This window comes from Panthera leo, chromosome F2 (assembly GCF_018350215.1).
Source record: "Panthera leo isolate Ple1 chromosome F2, P.leo_Ple1_pat1.1, whole genome shotgun sequence".
NCBI lineage: Eukaryota > Metazoa > Chordata > Mammalia > Carnivora > Felidae > Panthera > Panthera leo.
The window spans coordinates 34,422,623-34,446,301 of NC_056695.1; the positions used below are offsets into that span (position 1 = coordinate 34,422,623).

Consider the following 23,679-nt stretch of genomic DNA (forward strand, 5'->3'; position numbering starts at 1 on the left):
GATTAGCTTAATTAGTCAAGTGTGTCCACCTCTAATATTAACATGCCAGGCAGATAGATCTTTTCAAGGAGATTCTATCTGGCTGATTTAATACATGAACTATCTAACAGGCTGTATATATAGCGTTCCAAGTTAGAACACTAAGGCAGAATTTGACATAAAACCATAAAAAAACATTTAGTGTTGAAAACAGAAATTCTTCTGTGAAACAAACATGATATGAAACTTTCCCCCCAAGATTTCATTATAAAAAATTTCAAATAAACAGAAGAATCATAAGAATTTTACAGTGAGCACCCACTTTTTATAGTGAACACCTAGATTCTGCTATGAACATTTTATTCTACCTGCTTTGTCACATATCCTTCCACTTTTTCATTCAGGAATCCATCTTACTTTTTGGATGCATTTCAAAGTAATTTGCCAACCATAGACACTTCCTTCTAAATACTGTGCTTTAGAATATATATGTTAACCAGAGTTTGATATTTATGTAGAGTTATTTTAAAATTTTTAAAATACAATACATCTTAAGTATATTATTTGATGAATTTTGACAAATGTATACACTTGTGTAACCCAAACACCGATCAAGACCTAGAACATGCTACCTGTCCAGAAAGCTCCCTCATTCCTTTTCCCAGAGGTAACCACTCTTCTAATGTTTTCTACCAGAGATGAAGTTTTGCCTGTTTTAGAATTTCACACAAATGAAATCACATCACATGTACACTTTTCTGTAAGATGTCTTTCACTCAGAATAATGATTTTGAAATTTATTCATGTTGTGTGTATCAATAGTCTATGCTTTTTAATTGCTGAGTATTATGCATTGCATGAACATAGCACAGTTTGTTTATTCTCCTGTGTATGAACACCTAGGCTGTCTCAAGTTTTTGGTTGTTATGAATAAACATTCTTGAATGCACTTATATGAGTTTTTAATAGACATATATTTTTATTTATTTTGGGTAACTATTTATGTTTGAATTTTTGTTTGTAAGGTATATATTTTTTCCACGTTTTTATTTAAACTCCAGTTAGTTAACATACTGTGTAACATTAATTTCAGTGTAGAATCTAGTAATTCATCACTTACATACAACATGTAAGGTGTACGTTGAATTGTAAAAGAAATCGTCAAATCTTTTCCCAAAGTGGTTGCCATTTTGCGTTCCCTTCAACAATGTATGAGGGTTTCATTTGCTTCACGTTCTTAACCTAACACTTGGTATTTACAGTCTTTTTATTTTTGCTATTGTGGTGGATGTGTAGTGGGACATGTGACTTTTTTTTTTTAAAGTAGGTTTCACGCCCAGCACAAGCCTAGTGTGGGGCCTGAACTGATGACCTTGAGATCAAGACTTGAGCTGAGATCAAGAGTCTGACACTTAACTGACTGAGCCACCCAGGCACCCTGGGTAAATGCAATTTTTAACAGGATCTAATTTAATACTTTATGTGTGGATTTTCTTAACTGCTGCTATCCATCTTAGTCCCAAATTTCTGTAAATTTATCACTGGAGGCACTGAGTATGAGGGAACATGTTCACATTAGAAGGTAAGTTCCAAAAAGACAGCTATTTATGGACTTAGCACAATAAGAGTTTAATAATATTTGTTGAATGATATGAAAGAATAAGTGAATGGTTATGCACACCTAGACTTATTGAAATAAAAACATGGGAAGACTACATCTGTGAGCACATCTGTGAAATCTCCTTCCAGACTCCTCCCTGTCATGCTGCCAGCTGCCTTTCCTCTCCTTTCTGGTCCACTAAACTCGTTGCTGTTCTGGTATGTTTCTGTTACATCCAAAGGGTGTGTAGTGTCTAGTGTGAAGACTTTTCTTCTTTCTTTTCTCTTCTTTTCTTTTTTCTTTTCCCTCCCCTCCCCCCTCCCCTCCCTCCTTCCCTCTTTCCCTCCCTTCCTTCCTTCCTTCCTTCCTTCCTTCCTTCCTTCCTTCCTTCTCTGCCGGTGTCTGAACTGAAGTATAGGAGATCCTGAATAATTACCTTCATCTATCTCAGTCTCATCATCTTTATGTGTAGAATGAAGGGTGGTAAGTTGTCCTAAATTTCCCTAGCACTTTGGTATAGTAAATTCATTCCTTCCTTACCCTGTCGAAAATCATGATTCCCATGACAGCTTTGCATGGTTTCTACTCTTGCATTTGAAGGTATATATTTTAAGGATTGGGGCTAGGCATTTAAGACATTTGTGGACACTCGGAAATTTATGCCAGTAAATGACTAAACTGTGGTATACATGGACAAAGGACAAAGGTACATTGGGGATATTTCTGTGTTCCAAATAACCTTAACTACTTATGTTTTCTTTTTGAGCTAAGCCTTTTCCTTCTTTGTCAAATTTCACAGTTGACTGAAGGATGCCATCTATTCAATATGAATGAAAATGACTCCTTGTCTTCTATTGAAATGAACAGACATTATTATTCTGGTAAGGATTAATGGAATAGAATTAAACTTGACTCTTATTTTAATTGTTCACAATGTTCTACTTATGATCCACAATTTGCTGCCTAATTCTAATGAGGGCAAAGGCTATGAGTCCAGTGGCCTCATAAACAACCTTCACTTTATAGGTCATCAGAAACTATCACAAGGGTTAAGTAAGAAATGCTTTGGGCTTACAAAGCCAAGAGTATTATGAAGAGATAGAAGGGGTATAGTAGTGGATGGTGATGTTTAAAAACTTCGAGGAAAATGTAAGTATGTTAATAACTACCATATGCAATCTTACAATATATAAACATGCAGCAGCATTTATATATTATAAACACATATAGAACATATACAAAATACATGTGCCCCTGACAGCTGGTAATAGGATTATTAGAGCTTAGTTTTGAGTAAGAACCCTTCAATGAGCAGAGCAGAGCCTATGAAGTAATTCTTATCTTGATAATCAGAGAATGTGGGCTGTATGATACCAATGCTGTGAAATGTAGTGAAAATTGCCTATTGGCAAGAAAACTACCACTTTTTGTAATTTTCCATGAATGATTAAAAAGAATGGGTGGTTTCTAATTCTTGGGTGCAAAGAGCTATTTTTATCTGTTAAATTAAGCTTGTTTTAAAAAGCTTCTGCACAGGGTGAAGGAAACAATCAACAAAACTAAAAGGCAATCTTTGGAACAGGAAGAGATATTTGCAAATGACATCTCTGATAAAGGGTTAGTATCCAAAACCTATAAAGAACTTATAAAACTCAACACTCAAAACCCAAAAAAATCCAGTGAAGAAATGGGTAGAAGACATGAACAGACACTTTTCCAAAAGAAGACATCCAGATGGCTAACAGACACATGAAAAGATGCTCAACACCACTCATCATCAGGGAAATACAAATCAAAACCACAATGAGATGCCACCTCACACCTGTCAGGATGGCTAGAATTAACAACTCAGGAAACAACAGATGTTGGCAAGGATGTGGAGAAAGGAGACCCCTTTTGCACTGTTGGTGGGAATGCAAATTGGTTCAGCCACACTGGAAAACAGAATGGAAGTTCCTCAAAAATTTAAAAATAGAACTACCCTACGACTGAGCAATTGCACTACTAGGTATTTATACAAAAGGATACAAAAGTGCTGATTTGAAGGGGCACATGCACTCTGATGTTTATATAGCAGCATTATCAATGATAGCCAAAAATATGGAAAGAGTGCAAATGTCCATTGACTGATGGATAAAGAAGTTGTGACTGATGAATGGATAAAGATGTAATATATATATATATATATATATATATATATATATATATATATGTATAATGTAATATTATTCTGCCATGAAAAAGAATGAAATCTTGCCATTTGCAGTGAAGTGGATGGAGCTGGAGTGTATTATGCTAAACAAAATAAGTTAGTCAGAGAAAGACCAATACCATATGATTTCACTCATGTGGAATTTAAGAAACAAAATAGATGAACATTAGGGGAAAGAAAAAAAGAGGGAGGCAAACCATAAAAGAGACTCTTAACTATAGAGAAAAAACTGAGGGTTGCTGGAAGGGAGGTGGGTGGGGGGAAGGGTTAAATGAGTGATGGGTATTAAGGAAGGCATTTGTTGTGATGAGCACTGAATGTTGTATATAAGTGATTAATCACTAAATTCTACTCCTGAAACCAATGTTACATTATATGTTAAGTAACTAGAATTTAAGTAAAACTAGAAGCATAAAAAAAATCGAGCTTGTTAAGTGGGTTCTCAAATCTTTTATATCTTTACTTATTGTTTTGGTTGCTTGGTCAATAAATAGTTGTGTGTTGATATCGCACACTTTGATGGCACATTTGCCAATTTCTCTTCCTTCTATTAATTTTTGCTCTATGACTTTCTTTGATTTATTGTATTTTATTAGCATATACACATTTAGAATTGGGATATACTGATGGTGAATTGAAATTTATACCATTTTATGGTAATCTTTTTATATACAATAATTAAAAAAAATTTTTTTAACATTTATTTATTTTTTGAGAGACAGAGACAGAGCATGAGCGGATAGGGGACAGAGAGAGAGGGAGTCACAGATTCCGAAGCAGGCTCCAGGCTCTGAGCGGTCAGCACAGAGCCTGACACGGGGCTCAAACTCACAAACCGCAAGATCATGACCTTGAGCCAAAGTCGGACTCTTAACCGACTGAGCCACCCAGGTGCCCCTAGAATAATTTTTGTTTTAAAGTCTATTCTGACTAATATTAATTGGCAATCTCTTTAAGTTAGTGAATTTAGTCCATATTAATTTATTGTGCTTAACCGACTGAGCCACCCAGGCGCCCCTAGAATAATTTTTGTTTTAAAGTCTATTCTGACTATTATTAATTGGCAATCTCTTTAAGTTAGTGAATTTAGTCCATATTAATTTATTGTGCTTATTGGTATATTTTAAGTTGTTTCTACTATCTTATTTTGTGTTGTTTTGCCTTTCTGCTTTTCTATTTTCTATATTTCTCCCCAGAACTTCCTTACTTTGTTTTTGCCTTTTTTTTTTTTTTTTTTGGACTTGTTGAAATTTTTTTTTTTAGTTTTTTCATTCCTTTATTTCCCCCTTCTACTGAGTAAAAAGTTATGTTCTTTATTTCTGTTCCACAGTGGCTATCTCACCATTCTGCTCCAAGTTATTAGACACATCTATTTTTTAGACTTTGGAGACTCTTTTTACTTTGTAGAGAATTCAATAATTATTGAAAACTACTTTATTGTAATTTATTTAGAAATGTATATTATAACAAGTAATTTTATGACAAAAATTATAAATAATATATTTTGTCTTTTAGAGAAGAGGTGCTTTAGATATCTGGTCTGCACTACAGTGGGAATTATAATTCTAAAATATTAGCAAACATTAGCTTAAATTTCTTATGGGTTGAAGCTGGTTTCTTTTTTCTTGTTATAACACAGATCTGGTCATTACCTCTTTTTGCTTACTTCCTTTCTTCTTCCCTGCCTTCTTTAAGTACTTAACATATAGTAAGTGTTTTAATATACTTAACAGTGTTCTAGGCCTGGGAACAAGATATAGTCTCTAGAAATGCTGCAGAGAGACATCCAGGTGTGAAAAGAGAATTAGTTCCACTTTTTCTGGAAGGCATTTTGATGCATCTCTATTATCTTGCTGATTTGATAAGAAGCATTATCAGACTGAGGCTGCTAATAATGTTAGATTACACACTCACTTTTAGGCATTATTTAATACAGTTGGTGCCTTACTCATTTTTCTATATAAATTCATCATTTATATTAAACTAAATATATACTTAATCCACATTCTAAAGGAAATTACTTGTAGATTTGGTTATAAACTTTCCAGGAATAGATATTCTGTGTGTGTGTGTGTGTGTGTGTGTGTGTGTGTGTGTGTGTGTGTGATATGTTTTCCCAGTCAGTGAGCCTTCTGACTTTAAATTTCTAACATCAGTTCTGGTTAAAAGTTCAAAAAAATGTTGTTTTAATCCCTCACACATATTCCGCTCACTCTAGGTAGTGTGTAATTTTGTGAAGTATCTTCACTCCTATAATTGCTTTCTTTCCCAAGGCTGCTGTGAGTTGCTCTTCAAAGTCATGCTGGGACCTGCCCTTTTCCATTAAGGACATTGCCTTATAATATGCTCAATGTCACTTCATTGGAGCAGAAAGTTAGGGGAGTCTACTTTATGCCAGGTTCTTGTATCTACCAAAAGGAAATCTCACTATTAAATAACCTAGTTGCCATTCCTGAGTCCTGATTCTACTGCCCTAAATTTTTCAAATGATCTCTTTTATTCCTGTGATACTTGCACATCTAATTGTCAAGTTTAATTTATGGTCCTTGTTACTCTGTAAGTATTTAATTGAGTTAGTTGTTAGAGCTGACTCATAAACCCATAAAACCCTTCAGTGGTAAACTAATTAGCTACCTCACCTGACCTCCAAATAATTAACATTGTTCATTACTAACAATCAGCACTGGAGTTATTAAAAGTTATCTTATCACTCAGTTGTCTAAAGCAGAGGCTTTCAAACTTCTCTGATCATAATCCAGAGCAAGAAATGCATTTCCCAGGTCAACCCAGGATGCACACACACACACACACACACACACACACACACACACACACACCTACTAGGTATGACAGACTGATTTTTTCTATTTTATTCTCCTCTGCTTTATTTTCTTTCACTTAGAAACATACTGCCTATTAATGGATTGTGACTTACAGTTTCAAAAACACTAGCTTAAGGAAACATGTACACTGAAACAGAAAGTTAAGAATCCATGTTTCCTTCAAATTAAAACTTACTTGTTTCCTTCACCATCATACACCCATTTAGTACTTCCAATTCCTTCATAGTCTGAAGCCCAGTAATAAATACAGGCATTAATGTGCAGAGTAAACAGCAAGTATCCAGTTGTTCGAATGACTCTGCCAAGGAGAATAAATGCAAAGAGACGCTCATGTTGTTTCTGGAATACAGCCTATTTTAACATTTTCTTTTTCTTAAAGTCTCCACTGAATCTCCTTGCTTTAAATTTGTGAACTGTTAACTCTCGTTAGTACAATATAAAATGATGGTGTCATTGCATGTTTTCTAACTGCAATGTCTTGACTGGGACTGACAGAGTGTAAAAAAAAAAAAACACCCTTCCTCTCTTTTCACAGATGGTATGAATCAACTCCCTGAAAGACATGCCTCGAGGGTCACCTCTCCACTTTGAGTCCCATAAAATACGCCACACTGATTTAACTGGATATCTCTGAAAAGCTCGTGGGACTTTACGCTACGATTAATAGTGACTAGAAGTCTTCTGTGCAAGTGAAGTTCAGGACAGCAAATGAATGAAATTCAGATTAAAATGAATTGTCATGTTGGGGTGCCTGGGTGGCCCAGTCGGTTAAGTGTCCAGCTTCTGCTCAGGTCATGATCTCAGGGTTCATGGGTTTGAGCCCCACGTGGGGCTCTGTGCTGACAGCTCAGAGCTCTGAGCTTGGAGCCTGCTTCAGATTCTGTCTCCCTCTCTCTCTGCCCCTCCCTGCTCACACTCTGTCTGTCTTTCTCTCTCTCTGTCTCTCAAAAATAAACATTTAAAAAAGATGAATTGTCATGAGAAAGATGCAGAATCAATTTGTGAAGGAACACATTTATCTGTACTTGTTATGACTGAAGCAGGTAATACATTCTATTTTTAGTCCTATATTTGTATAAAATCTAATATGATTTTCATGCTTTTATCTCACTTCAAAATATTCAAGTCTGTTTTAGAACATAACCCTATATTTTATATAACCAAAAATTTGAGATTATTCTGTTTCTTTCACAGGGATATTATATTCTTTCCAAATGCTGCTAAACTGTTGTGCCATTGCTTTCTCTGCCACCCCTGGAAGTATACTGAGTCATACTTTACCTGTAGATATATGCCTTGTCCATTATAGACTCTAGGTGATGATTAAACTCGAAAAATGAAGTGTACTATGTAGAAAACGAACAAAAGAAATCCCAAAGTGTGTTAGTCTTAAATACATATATTTAAATCAAACTATGTAAAATAAATTTTATTTGTTACTTAAAATAATTCCATTCATAAGTCTTCAAAACAAACAAACAAACAAACAAACAAACAACAAGGGTCTATTTACTTGTATCTTCCTCTGGTCAGTACATTTTAGAATGGTGCAAACTCCCAGTGCTTCTTGCTTTATTTTATTTCTACTCTCTAGTTACAGTCTTGTTTGTAATGTCTTTGAAAATCAAGCTTAAAAACATTTCTTTCCCTTTTCTTTTTAAAGCATCTAACAGAACTCTATTTTACAATAATTAAAATCACACTCACCCTAAGACACAACTAAAATAGGCAAAGTATAATATAATATATTGAAGTCATAAATAGGTGTTAAGTCCAGTTGCTTAACACTAGCATTATTTTTAAGCAAGTTGCATTAAATGAGCATTTACTTCAACAAAATTTAAAGTCCTGTAATAGTAGCATTGGTTAGCTATTCTTGACATTGTTCAAAGAGGTACAGTGAGTTTACATGCATGTAATCCAGAGTTGCTATTTCCCTCAAGGTCTCTTCCTGCTTACATCATCTTCTATCTCAACTCATACACCCTACATGAACTCCTCTTTCATTACTATATGCAGTATAAGGCAAGAGGAAGAGCATGAAATCCACAGCCAAACTCCAATCTCACCTCTGCCATTTACCAACTATGCAACATTGGAAAAGTCACTAAATATTTCTGTATCTTGGTTTCCTCATCTGTAAAATGGGAACAGTAAGACAACATATCTCCTGAAGCAGTTGCATCCATACAAGAGTTAGTGTATTTAATTATTTAATTATTAATTTAAGACTCACAGAATCTTACAGATATAAGGGACTATTGAATATTACTTAGTTCACGGTTTATTTAGTTCAAAATTGATCCGATGTAAATATGACTGCAATAGAACATTTAAAATTACAAAACAGATACAATAGGAATCACTGTTTACCTAGAAATACACACAAATGACTTGCTTTTCCAGAATCCTTAGTAGGAAAAATCCCTCATTCGGTTGAGATAATTTCAATTTGTGGTAACTTGTTTATTGTGCTCTTAATAGAAATTTGCACAAATGTGTTTTTAAGTTTAGCTTAAGTGTTCACTGTAGAGAAAATTTATATTTTTAATTTGTATTCTCATATATAATTTGGAGACTGAGAAATGAAATTTTTCCTAGGGAATTGTGCATTAAAATGACACACTTATTTGTGAAATGACTAGACTATTGGGCTATGAAAACAAGATCAATGTTGACTTTCAGGGTATTCTATATTTAAAAAGCCTATTGAATATAGAGAGTCTTTGGACACCTCAGAGATACAGAGATGAGGTGTAAAGAGTTGGCTTTTTTGAAGTTTTTATTATAATGCCAGACAAACTCCCAAATCCATAGGAACCTGAGTCTTCCTGGAAAGTTGGTTATCTCTGAGCAGGAATCTCTGGCAACTTTCATGTGTGATTAGACATTTGATGAAGGATGGCCTGCCTGCTAAGTTGCTTGGAAAGTTGTTTTGCTCCCATCTAGACCCACATTCCAAGGTGAAACCAGAAATCTCTAGAGTTGTCTTAAATGTGTTAAAATATAAAGGAAAGTCCCTTTCAACTTGAAAAAAATTATGGGTGGGGTGCCTGGGTGGCTCAATCGGTTAAGCATCTGACTTGGCTAAGGTCATGATCTCTTAGTTTGTGAGTTAAGCCCTGCATTGGGTTCTGTGCTGACAGCTCAGGGCCTGGAGCCTGCTTCAGATTCTGGGTCTTCCTCTCTCTCTGCCCCTCCCTGTCTCTCTCTCTCTCTCTCTCTCTCTCTCTCTCTCTCTCTCTCTCTCTCAAAAATAAATAAACATTGAAAAAAATAAAAAAAAAACCCAAAAATTATGGGCATGGAAGGAAAGCCCTTTCAGGTTGAAGTTTATTTGCCAATGTGATTACAGTAAAAAATTTGGAGTCAAAAACATGTGATAGAATCTACATTTTTTTATCCTGCTAATCCTCATCTCTAAAATGAAGTTATTTGAGGAATAAATGGTGTCACGAATATTAAGTTTAACAAAGTTTGCAGCCCCAAGCATGTATTCAACAAAGAGCAGCTGCTTTTTTTTTTTTTTTTTTTTTGCTGCTATTGCTGCTGTTGTCAGGCTCCACCATGTCCCCAGGTTATGCTGTATTGTCTTCCCAAGATGTGAGAGAGATAACCACTTAAAATTTATAAAATCTTTGGTGTTCCTTTTATAAAGGTTGTTTTTGGGAATACATTATTGTTGCTATTTTAAAGGTTTACATGAAATTTCACGTCCTGACTCTCCTCAGATTTGTTTTAGGTGCCTGATGAAGCTGAGTTATAAAATGTTTATATCTTAGAATCTTTTTGAATAAGTAATGCATTCCCACAGTTTAAAAACAATAGGAAACATATGCCTTTCAAAGTCTTGCTCCCATTCCTGTCCCTATTCATTCTAATTTTCCCTCCTGCCTTCCATCCCCACCCCAGCTAACCATTTTTATTAAATTCATTTGGTAGTTTTTCACTGTTTATATAAATACAAAGAAATGGAATATTTTCCTCTTTCTGTTATAGAAAAGTTAGTAATGTTCTATAAACTATTCCGTAACTAGCTTTTAAAAAAATTATTCTTAAGGTCTTCCTGTATAAGTTCATACAAAACTTTCTTTTTATTTATTTATTTCTGGTGTTACAAAGTTTTCTATTATATAGGTGTCCTACAACGTATTTAACTAGTTCCCTGTTGGTGGATATTTGAGTTATATCTAAATATGTACACAATTCTGTTATGCAAAAAGCATTTGCAGTTTTCTTCTAGAATTACAGAGGAGTAACATAACTTAAAGGTAATCTAATCTATCATTTTACTGCCTGTGTTCCTGGTATTGTGACCATCTAATGAAAAAGGACAAATGGGAAAGAATATAATTATGAAAGATTCGTTTGTAGTTATAGTTGTATGTAGAAGTACAAAGGCATTCCTATCTTAGATTATAAAAATACCTCTTGTGAGACATAGAATAATCAAAAACAACTTCCATTAGTAGAAACAATGATGTTTTTCCTTCATTCAGTTTTAAAATTCATAGCATTGATAAAGGCAGAAAAATGGACAGTTTGGGAAAAATTAAAAATATACTTTTAGGACATTTTAAATCATTTCAAGATTATAAAAAGAAATTAAATATAGTTATCTTACCTTTAATATCCTATTTGCCCTAAATATTGGATTAAACCCAAAGAAGACGTAGAAAACATCAAATGGCATTATTGATGCAACATCCAGCTGTTGGAAAAACATATTCACAATCATTGTATTTATGTGCTTTTTTGGACATGGATTGATTTATATCAATATGTAAGAGCTGACTGGGTACCATGAATTATTTGTTGTTTAATACAAAACTGCCTTCAGTTAAGTATGCCCGGTGTCACTGAAAGGTATATTAGCACCATGAAAATAACAACACTATTTTGTAGTCTACTTCCAATGTTTTTCATTTCCACTTTGACGCATCTGAGCTCTCCTTAGGCTCTGAATTTTCTGTAATTTCTGTTGAGCTGTCACATATACTTCAGAGATGGCATGGTTGCTAATGTTAAAATACATTTTAATAGTGTTTTAAACATGGGGCTTTTGGACTGAAAGTCATCAATTCTTGATTTTATTAGAAACCATTGCACATTAAACGCAGTTGTATATTTTTATGTTTCAGCCAATACTCCAGTATTCAGGCCTGATTATACTGTTGGTGGTTCTTCCAGATACCTCAGTTCTCTCTACTTCTCTCCCTTCGGGATGGTATTGCTAACAATAAACTGCTATGAAATCTATCTCTTAGACACTGTGCAGGCTGAGATAGAGGAAAGGAACCAGTCCCATTTACAATTAATCAGTAACTCCAATAGGAGTTGAAAGTATTAAAAGTATTATTATAGCTCAAAAAATATATACATTAAAATCTGTCATGTATTTAATTATTCTCGTCTTCTATTATCCTGGCAGTTGCAAAATGGCAACATCACTTGCATACTTTCCTGATTGCAATGATAACAATAAGAAATTCTTTTAGTAAGATATATTCATTTTCATTAATTTTTATACAGTTTTGAAAAATAGAGTAATTTAAAAAACATTTAATTTATTTAAAACATTTAAGAGCAGTTAAGGGCTTTTTGTAAGGCATATGAAATGGAAAGTTGAGGTAATTAATTGCATACCAGAATTTCACAATAACTTAGTGTTACTAAAGAGAAATGAAACTTTTAGTTTAAATTAATCAGACTGGCTATTACAAACAAATTCTTTACAGATAGTATTGGTTTATAAATTACATCATATCCTCAAACCTCATTAATTTTACCCTACAGATATTGAGCCTTGTAACAAGTTGAGACGAATACAGAACAGCTATTAAAATAATGTCATATAAGTATAAAAGCAGGAGCATAGAATTGTTAACTTGTCTAGTGTTATTGCAGCACTCATGTTTTTTGGCTCAAATCATAATAATCTTTTTAAATTCTTTAAAATAAATTTATTAGAACTAATATGTCAGAATTACGGTCTTTTTACTTGCTGTCTATCCAATTGCTCAACTGCCCACTTTAATTCTCTATGTAGTCATTAGCTGTGTTTGATATTAACACGCTAGTGTTAGATAAAGATGATTTATTTCTCATTGAATTGTAGAAAATTGAATAGAGTAAGAATTGACCAATACTGAACTCTGTACAAGGCACCTTACAAAACATGTTGGGATTGAAATAGGAGTAAACTATTGTTTCTGTCCACAAGAAATTAACAATCTAATAGTGGAATAATGAATCACAAAAATAACTAGACAAGCAGGATGTGCTAAGAGAATTCAAAATGAGTGACCACAATTGAATAAATGTAAAATTTTACATTTGTAAACCCACATTAAATGTATGAGTTAATTTGCCTTTATTCAAATTCAAGATAGTGATTAAGAGTTTAGAATAAGTTTTGTGACACTTAAAAAGAATATACATCCTCTTGTGGAGTTCATCAAAGTAGCATAGATTATGAATATGTCTAAGTATGTGGCAATTTTTTACAAAGAAAATTAGTTGGAGATAAAAACAAATTGAAAGAGATTTTAATCACCATAGACTGCCAATGGGGACAATAGGGTTCCTAAACCCAGATTTGTATTTTTATACAAAATTCGAGGCCACAGAAGTGTTCTTGAAATGGGAGGTTGGACTTACACAAGTTAGGTAAGCTTGGATATCTCCCAAATCTATATTTCTCAAAGGTAGGAGGGACAAATAAAAGATAACAAAGTATTTGGGTGTAAATAATCATGAGTGAAAAAACATACAATTATATTGTTATTTGAGGAAAGAGGGTGCCATATTATATAAATAATTGCTTCTTTTCTATTTTATTTATATGAACAACAAAGAAATAGGAGTAGAACAATTTGATAGACTTTTACAACATGGTATGTGAATTGGAGGCTAGCATTCTATATGAATAAGACAAAGTACAGTATAACCTTGGTTTGTGAGCACAATTCATTCCGGAAACACGCTTGCAATCCCAAGCACTTGTATATCAAAGCGAATTTCAAGAACCATTGGCTCAGTTGTGATCATGTGACATTTGGATCATGTACTACTCATATTGCAAGATACTGCCCGTTTATCAAGTTAAAATTTATTAGAAATGTTTGCTCATCTTGCAGAACACTCACAGAACAAGTTACTCATGATCCAAAGTTTTACTGTACACTCCATACTTCTTTACTGATATTTTATTCAGAATTTAAATGTGAGCACTAACATTGTGTTGTGCTTGATAAAGATGCATATAAAGAACAAAGCAAAAGCAAAAATACTTCTTCCTTACAAGGAAGTATACCATGTAATTATTGAGAAGCAAAAACTTCAGGTTTGCCTTTGCTTAATAGAACTTCATCTGTATAAACTTTGTTACAAAAGCTACAATTCAAAAAGAAGCAGATTTTGAAAAAAGAAATTTGTAGATGGGACTTAAAATCAAAATGGCAATGGATAACTTGCACAATTTTGAAATTGTAAGCCACCTACCTGAAATTTTGTAGAACTCCTGTAGTGTGTCTTTAACTCATTTGAATCCACCTGAAATGTGATATTTTGAATTAATTTTACCAAATTTCATCAATTATTTTTCTCACTGTGATAAATATATATACCTATTTCTCTTTCCTGGTTCCTTGTAACTTCAGCCCATAAATATGCTCTATCCTCTCATCTCTTAAAACAGAATAAAAATCTTCTTTGGTGTTTGTTTTGTTTTTGCTATTGATCTATTATTTGTCACACTCAAGCTTCTAAAGAAGTTGCCTACATTGCTTTATTTTGCATCCTTCCCTCAAATTTCCTCCTTGATCCATGGCAATTTGGTGACAATTTGACTTGCTCTCATTTTTCTCATCCCATTAAGACGACCAATATGAATGCCACCAACAACGTCCTAATGATCACACCAAGGGAATCCTTGTATTCTTCTATGGCATTCACCATGTTTTGAAATCACACATATTTCTTGGTTCATTTATTTAAAATCAGTGTATTCCATTAAATGATAATCTATCTTAGGACAGGGTTGACTTTGTTTAGCAACTGTATATAGTTAGTGACTAGAATATACTAGGAATCCAATAAATACTTATTGAGTGGATAAACAGATCAAGGAATGAAGAGATGACTAAAACATTTGATATTTGTCTTTGAAACTTTTTCTTTCCAAAGAATCTGTAATGCCATTTTTCATTTACGTCTTCAGTTCTAACTATTTGGTGACTTTTTTTTCCCTTTAATTCCAGGGCTAGCCATTTAAACGGCAACATTCCCCAGGACTTAGCTCTCTTCTCCCCCTCTTTATACTTGCTTCCTAGAAAACTTCACCCACTTAAATGGTTTCAAATATACCCATGTACATTGATGCTAACAAAGATCTACTGCCATCTAATATCACTTTCTGGAGATATTGACCCACACAAACAACTGCCTATTGTCTTCTTCACTTAGCAATTCTGCTTATCTCAAATTTAATTTATATCAGACCTGAATTCATCATGATTCTCCATTCCCCTCAAGCCTAATCATCCTCCCACCTCCTCCTCTTGAGTATCCTATGAGCATCCTCATCTATATTGGTCAGTGATCCTAGACCACTCATTTTCCCTCAGTCCTCATCCAACCAGAAACCAATTCTATGATTCTTCTTCCTACACTTTTCTGATGTCCATTCTCTTCTTTTGGCATGGGTCTCTTTGCTATAGTCTTGTTCCCCTTGATCCATTCTATAATTGCAGCTAGATGATCTCAGTAAATCAGATTACTTAACAATCACCATTTATGTGAAATCCTCTGTTTCTACATGACTTAAAAACAAACAAACAAACTCCCTTTCATAGTCTATAAGTCTCTACTTTGTCTCACTCACCTCCTGCAGCATCCCATATCCACTTTATTCAGCAGTTCCTCAGATGCATCAGTTTCTCACTTTTGTGACTTTGCTATTCTCAGAGCTTGGAACTTATCTTTTTTCCCTTTTTTGTGGGATGGAGATGTGCAGATAATGGAAATTCATTCATCAAGATTTGGACCAGGTGTCCTCTCCTTCACATGGTTTTCTCTGTACCTCATAACCCCTAGGGCTCACCTCTGTCATGACTCACATTACAAAACCTTACCATTTTCCTTTTGTGTGTCTGTCCTTCATAGGGTGAGTTACTTAAGGGGGTCCATATCTTTGTCTTCTTTTTCCAGTTTCTAATGCAACATTTAGCACATAGTAGGTGCCCAATAAATATATGATAAGCGATAGATGAAGAAGCATTTGTCACTCTTCAGATCTAAAAGAATTAATGCTAATACTGGATTTATACTCTTATATTTTCGTTATAGGTAGGGAGGAATTGTCTATGTATTACTAATGATCTGACCAAAGTATTGTAATTTGGACACATGGAAGCAGTGTCTTCTAACAGTTATCATCCAGACTGTCCAAGCTCAGAAGTTTTAAACTACTGCCAAGCAATGCTAAATACTGGTTAGCCAACTCACCAATTCCTGTTCCCCTCACATTTTTTGGCTATAATTTTTACCCATGCACATATACTGTATCTTACAGAAATATATTAGAAAAAATATAAGACATGCTCATCTAATGATTTTACTGTGAAACACAATGACTTATTTAGCCACTGGTAAGACCTAGACAGTAGTTTAAGTTGAATCATGTACTGAGCTTGAGTAAAATCAGTCAGCTCTTTCAAAGCTCATCTGGGACTGACAGATAAATTTCAAGTGCTATGAGGATAAAATACCACCCTCTCCTCCAACCTTGGAAGAATGATTTTAGCACTTTTATCCCTTTACTTTTAGGCTTGTTTATGATCCTATAATTGAATAAACGTAAATGAAACTAAAACTTGTTATAGTAGAGGAAATGCCATCTAGTGATTCTAAAATTTTCTTTGGAGCACTAAATAAATTAGGTATTATTAGTTGTATGAGGATCTGCATGCTTACTGCTAACAATTAGGCACTTATTTAAAAAATGTTGCCCTATTTAATTCTCTTTCTCTCTTTTAAGCCTTGTCATTATGCCGGCAACATTTTTTTCAGGGGAGGCTTACTTTATGAAGGATAGATATGCTGACTGCACCTAAATCCTCTTCCAACAGATAGTTTGTGAAGAAGCTTTACCCAGGTATGATTATATTTACTTCTTCTGAAAAATAATTCATAGAAACTCCATAATTTCATATAGAACAGATAGAAATGTTTCAAAAAATAGTAATATCATCTGAAACAACTACAATGCAGATTAAATAATTATTCAAGGAAAGAAGATTCTTGAACCAAGTTTGCCATTCATTCACTCCTTCAAACATTTCTTGGATATACTCTCTGAATTCCTAAAATAGGCAAATGAATTGAATACTGTCCTTATCTCAAGAAACTTATTACCAGGTAAGAAAGAGAGCTACATATAAAAATAGGAGACAATAAGGGAAGTTAAATGTGTGGATATTCATTCATTTGATTCATTCAACAACTTACTGTATATCTTTTAGACTCCAGAGTCTGGCCTCAGTGTACACATTGTCTTATTCTTCACAATAGGTTTATGAGGTGGGTATTATAATTCCCATTTTATGGATGAAAGGTAAATGCATTTTCTTTAAATAATGCTATTACTAAATTTCAGAGATGGAATTTGACCCTGGTCTGTTTGTTTCTACTATATCATAATTAACCCAATTTTTACTTAACAGTTAAATAACAGAATTATGAATAAAGTGTACAGAGCTCAGAGAAGGGAGTGATTAATTTTCTTTAGGTGAGTTTATAAAGAGTAACTGAGAAGATGAAGTGCCAAAAGTGGTTGACAATAATGGCAGGCCTGATTGGCATTGTCACTAGATGGCGCTGAGCATTTCCATGGATTGTTGTGATTGGTAGGTTTAGCATTGTTGTATGTATGAGAGTCTCCTATCTCAGTAATCCTCATTGCCATTTCCAGCTCTATTTCTGCAGTCTATAAAGGAAAGTAACAGCAAGAGAGTTGGTCTTTGATACAAAATTTTGTTCTCTATTTGAATAGCACAATTTTCAGAATAAAGATATTCAAATAAATGCTGTGAAAAACTTGTAAACCCTTCCAATTCCCTATATTGTGGCCTTTAGCACTTCAATCTGTTCGTTACCTACTTTTCAAGGCCTTGGGGAACTAATATTCCCATTCTCCAGCCTTGAAATACCTGGAAACTGTAAGTATTTAATAAATGTTTGTTGAATGAATGAATGAGTGAATGAATAATTTGTCTCTGTACACCAAAGGTAGTAGAGATAGCTAAATGTAGTTAGATCTTTAGTTTGGGTTCTCAACTTGCATAGTCTTCTTACCAAAATGTAATCAAGTTTCAAAGGCTAACACTACCTATCCTAAATTAAAGAAACCATTAAACTTCTTTTGAACAAACAAAGCAATTAGTTCCTGCTCTGTATTTGTAGTTTGTGATAATGCATTTTAAATAGAGTCCGTTGAGTGTGTTTTTATTGGTTATTTTTCTTGTTTTTAACACTCCATTGTGTGTAAAGCCCTTTTAGAAAATTGAAAATAAGTCTCCCCTTACTGATTTTGTCATTTTCCATTTGTCAAACATTGATTTTCTCCCCCCTTGTGCATCTAATGGAGGTTGAAATTAGCACTCTTTTTTTGTGTGTTGTTTACTTCTTATTTGTACACCATCATCATCATTCATCAAACTGCCAGTGAGCTCTGGGGATAGTGCTGGTGAGCTGACTAGTGCTCTGAAGTCCACACAAGGAATATTTTGAATAGATTTTTGTTACAGCCTTAGCTCTTGCCTTCAGAATTTCTTTCTATGAAAACTTTCAAATAATAGGAGGATTTCTTCAGCAAATAAAATTTTTTCTAAAATAAAACAACAATAACCAAAATTACTCCTTTTAGCTTTTTGATAATTTAAGATTGTTTGGAGATTCAAAAGAAAATATTTGGGAGATGAAGGAACCCACCTGTATTCTTTAAAAATATGTTTCAACCACGGTGCCATATATTCCACTGGTCTGCTCTTCCTACTGTGACAGATCCACTGGAGGATCTGTTCTGTGCCGCCCTCACAGAGATTGTGACATGGACACCAGTTGGAAAGGAGGCATCCTTCTAGTTAGTTGAGGAAGGGGTTGGAGAGTAGAGGCTTTAAGATTTGGGTATGTGCTTGTGAAAACATATTCTTCTGTTTCTGTCTTAGACTGACAGGATTGCTTATGAAATTCCCTCAAAACTGAGGATAAATCTAGGAGAAGATAATTTCTCCTAAGGGTAAGAATGCTAGTTTCTGAGGTAAGCCACTGCATTTGATGATGAGAACTGGGATGTGATGAGTCTGGAAAGTGGAAGAGTGAAAAGAATATAAGCCAGTAGATGCCATATTAATTTAAAAAAAATCACAAAACAACTGGTGTGTTTTTTGTGCTTGTGATTTGTACCTGTCTGCAGGCTGTGTGGTTTCCTACTTACAGTCTGGCTCTTTTGATGAAGAACTTGATGGCTTATTGTTATAGTACTATCTAATAGCACATTCTGCAATGGTGGGAATATTCTGTGTTCTCGGATATGGTAGCCTCTAGCCAAATGAAAATTGGGCACTGAAAATATGGATAGTGTGGCTAGGAAACGTGAATTTGTAATGTTATTTAATCTTAATTAATTTAAATTGAAATTTGAACAGACACATCTGGCTAGTGGCCACTATATTGGACATTGCAGTGAATCTATACTGATTTAAAGGGTCATGACAGCTTTTCTCTTCTTTTTAAGTTAGGTTTTCCCAAAGTGTCAAGGCCTAACACTTTAGATTTGTTTTTTGTACTATGTACAGGTGCTGTGCTCAGTGCTGACTATACAGTTATAAAAACAGGATACAGTCTGTGTCCTAAAAATCTTACAGACTAGGGCTTTTGAACAACATCAGGCTATCTCCTGAGGAGGTTGAGTAGACTTTTATGTGTGAAATAATACCTGCCTTATTTAAAAAAAATATTGAGGTGAATGGTAGATTCCAATGTGGTAGAAAGTACCTGCCTCGTGGACTATATGAAGCTTGATTACTAGAGAAATATATATTAAATTACTTCTTTTTGCATTGATAATTCATACTTTTTTTTTACATTATTTAGGTAAAGTATGTGTATATTTTTGACATTTCAGACCTGGTATTATCTTTCTATCGTCACATATTATCAAAGTCTGAAAAACTTACCAACATGAACCAACATGGTGCAGTTGTAATGAACATGGGTTTTGGAGTAAAGGTCTAGGTTCGAATCTTGTCTCAACTACTTTCTTAGCTTTGTGCCTTGAGCAATCATCTACCCTCTCCAAACCTCAGTTTCATCTCCTGTATATGGGGTTGACAATAACATCTTCTTTATAGGGTGACTGGAAGGATTAGGTGAGGCAGTGTAAATAAATGCACTCATGAGGCATCAGACATAGCTCGAGGCACTTTACATGCATCATTTCATTTAGTCTTGCCATCAACATTGTGAAGGTACTATTTTATTACTATTTTTAAGATGAGGAAACTAAAGCACAGGGAGATGCATGGTCCCCAGAACACAGTGAATCCTCAAGGGTTGTGTTGTTGTTGTTGTTGTTGTTGTTGTTGTTATACTGGTGGTTTTTAGTGGTTAAAGACTCATACAGACAGAAACAGTCGGATATTAAATAAACAGTGTTGTTAATTTATTTTTTTGTTGTCCAATCTGATATTCATTTGTCAGTTTCTGCTTCTCCCCAGACCCACTTACTATTATGTTTCCTCCTTTTATAAACTGGAGTCTGGGCTGGATTAATAGCATATCACAAAGGTAGATGATATCACATATGATGTCTGTAATAAACCAGTAGCGTGTGTTGTCTGGTGTTTGATACGGAAAGACAAGGCGCAGTGGTATAAACCAGCAGTTCCAGTTATAGGCAATGGTGACAAGCAAGAGCCACAGGAGATAGAGTCGATCTAGAAAAATCCAAATGGCATGTAATAAGCATTAAAAAAGACTCTCTTGTAATGGTAATGTTGGAGCAATGTCCTCTGGAGATAAGAAAATTACTGTAAAAGGTTCTATTAACATTCAGTACAATTCTGCCTTTAGAGTCGAAAGCACTGGGTTTTACAAGGGATATTGAGTGATCTTATCAGCTCTTCTAACATTGGAGAAAGGCCTTCTTCTTTGCCAAGAAGTGGCCATGCTGAGTCTGTCCCCACAAGTAAGTATGCTATATGGATCAAGGAAGAGGAGACTCAGGGGAAGTCAGAGGTGCCCTGTTTGGATAACTGCGGCAGTAAGCCTTTTCTGCATCAGGAGTTAAACTTCAGGATCACCCAGGGCAGGTAGACAAAAAAGCCACATCTTGCCTGAATGAGTATGGCTGATGTGAGAGGGCAGAGAATTGGTCCATTAACACAGTCCATGTCCTTTCACAATTGCTTTCTTCTGCTGGAGGGAGGCCACAGGAGGGGATTTGTTCAGTTAGAATAATTAACAATGTGAAAGGATGGAAGAAGATAGATACTTTATAATTACTTTTTTAGGGAGGGGTGTGGGTGTACATATCACTGAATACTTTGGAGCTTTCTTTTCAGAAGTAATTACTGGCAGAATAGACCCTGGACTGCTTTTTATATCTATCTATCTATCTATCTATCTATCCATCTATCTATGTATCTATCTATGTATCTATCTATCATCTATTTATTTTGGTGATTATACATTTACTTTACTTCACATTATTCTGGCATACATTTTAAAAATAGGCAGGAATATTTTATCTCTTGCTTTCACCAGAGAGGCGCAAACAGTCCATTGCATATTTGATATAGTTTATGTTCTGCTTTCTAGACAGATTTAGAATGTGGGCTAGGGAAAAAAGGAAGTCATTGGTGACTTTGGGTTACATGAGTTCTTGATAATAGCCAGCCCTCCCACTGAGAATTTCACCCTTTGATGGTACCTGTGTATGAATCTATGCTTCTTGGAAGTCTAATTTGCTTTAGATACTCTGTCAGAGGCATCTTCTGGAATTTAAAACACAATATGTGATAGTAATGTTCTTCTTTTAGCTTAGCACTGCTTTCTTGTGTTGATGGTACAGCTGTGGGCTTTGCTTTATAGGGGAAAAAAGAGATAAACACATTTTTAAGAAGTCAGGTTAGCTAAATGAGAAAAAGCTTGGATTTCTCAAAGTCAGAACATTTCAGAATCTTCCCATCTCAATATAGGCAGATAAAGCATGTTTTGACATTGAAATCAGTGACATTAATGACAATATCCATGTAAGGAAAACACTGGAATTTGGAAATAAACAGATTTAAAGCTTACTAGTAAATTATCCTACAGGTGTTACAAATGGGATATATTATTTTATTTATTTAGTGTAATCTCCACACACAATGTGGGACTCAAACTCACAACCTTGAGATCAAGAGTCACATGATCTACTGACTGAGCCAGCCAGGCACACCACAAATAGGATATTTTAAGTACAAGCTTAATTCTTACATATTTTGTAGCATAAAGTCAGTCCTTAGGTTTACATTGAAAAGAAACATTAAAAATTTACATCATTCTAAAGGTTTTAGTTTCATGCTTCTTGGGTTTTGCACATATCTTTCAAGTTATGAATAAATAAAGCTCAAAATATTTTTTCAACATAGTTTATCAAAATACAATGACTGCCTTTTCTTTTCAAAAAGAAATTACTATACAATATGTAGTTTATTTTTTACTTATTTAAAAAATGTTAATTTGTTTATTTTGAGAGAGAGAGAGAGAACATGTATGAGCAGAGAAGGGGCAGAGAGAGAATCCAAAGCAGGCTCTGCATTCAGTGCAGAGCCCAATGTGGGGCTCGGTCTCCTGACCCTGAGATCATGACCAGAGCTGAAATCAAGAGTGAGACACTTAGCTGACTGAGCCATCCAGGATCCCCTGTAGTTTATTTTAAAAATCCAATTTACCTTATACAGAATTTTCCTTATAAAGGAAACCCTTAACTCTATATGTTAACAGTTTAATTTTTATTTAACTGTTATTAAACAACCTTTCTTCTATTTTTGTCTCTCTCTCTCTATATATACATAAATATTTTTATAAAGATGTATTCATAATATATATCACTTTTGTGCTCTACTTTATTGTATTTATTAATTTTTCATAAACACATTTCTGAAATTATTAGGGAAGCTGATGATTGCCCCCCATGTGATTAGTTTATTGATGTTCTCTACTATGTTGTATATTCAGATAGTGTTCTTATATTTTTATAATAAATGCTTTGTGTATAAAGGGTATTCTTAATTAATATTTACAATAAAACTTGCTATCGTGGATATTGCTGTTGGCTTGTTCATATACGGTGGGTCCAGAGGTCATGTGCAGAGGGCTCCCTGTGTCTCTCTTCTTCAGGGTTTCTCTGAGCGGCTTACTTAAAGTGTTGGAGACTTAGCAACATGCCCCAGCAACAACCTTCAGCCAATGGAAAACAGTTGGTGGATTGATACCCCAGCTGCTTTCTCCAAAATATGTAAAGTACTTATACAACTCAACACCAAAAAACCTTCCACACAATCTGATTAAAAAATGGGCAGAGGACCTGAATAGACATTTTTTCCCAAAGAAGACATACAGATGGCCAACAGACACATGAAAAGATGCTTAACATTACTCAGCATCACGCCAATGCAATTCTAAACCACAATGAGATATCACCTCACACCAGTCAGAATAGCTAGTATCAAAAGGACAAGAAATAACAAGTGTTTGTGAGGATGTGGAGAAGGGGGGATCATGTGCATTGTTGGTGGGAATATATGTATTGATGCAACCACTGGAAAACAGTGTGGAGGTTTCTCAGGAGAATTCTTAAGTGTGATCCACATAGTTTTTCAGCTGGATCAAGTCCTAGGGCCTACAGAAGAAGCCATCTCATCAATACGTCTTTATTGTCTTAACTCCTATCTCCATCTCTCTTATCTGCTCTCACCTTCCTGGATCACCTTCAATAC

General features: G+C 34.5%; 1 protein-coding gene across 7 annotated transcripts in view; it reads right to left on the minus strand.

Annotated features, from left to right (window-relative positions):
* The window catches only part of CNGB3 (cyclic nucleotide gated channel subunit beta 3), a 280,338-nt gene that overhangs the window by 69,586 nt on the left and 187,073 nt on the right, over nucleotides 1-23,679 (minus strand). For 6 of the 7 annotated variants that reach the window (XM_042924242.1, XM_042924247.1, XM_042924246.1 and 3 more), the window contains 6 exons: nucleotides 21,627-21,779; nucleotides 20,423-20,631; nucleotides 14,138-14,188; nucleotides 11,259-11,345; nucleotides 7,916-7,980; nucleotides 6,810-6,932 (listed from right to left, as the gene is read on the minus strand). In XM_042924242.1, coding sequence (XP_042780176.1) covers nucleotides 6,810-6,932; nucleotides 7,916-7,980; nucleotides 11,259-11,345; nucleotides 14,138-14,188; nucleotides 20,423-20,631; nucleotides 21,627-21,779 — 688 coding nt within the window. The remainder of the gene's footprint in view (nucleotides 1-6,809; nucleotides 6,933-7,915; nucleotides 7,981-11,258; nucleotides 11,346-14,137; nucleotides 14,189-20,422; nucleotides 20,632-21,626; nucleotides 21,780-23,679) is intronic. The other variant, XM_042924245.1, reaches the window with a different exon arrangement.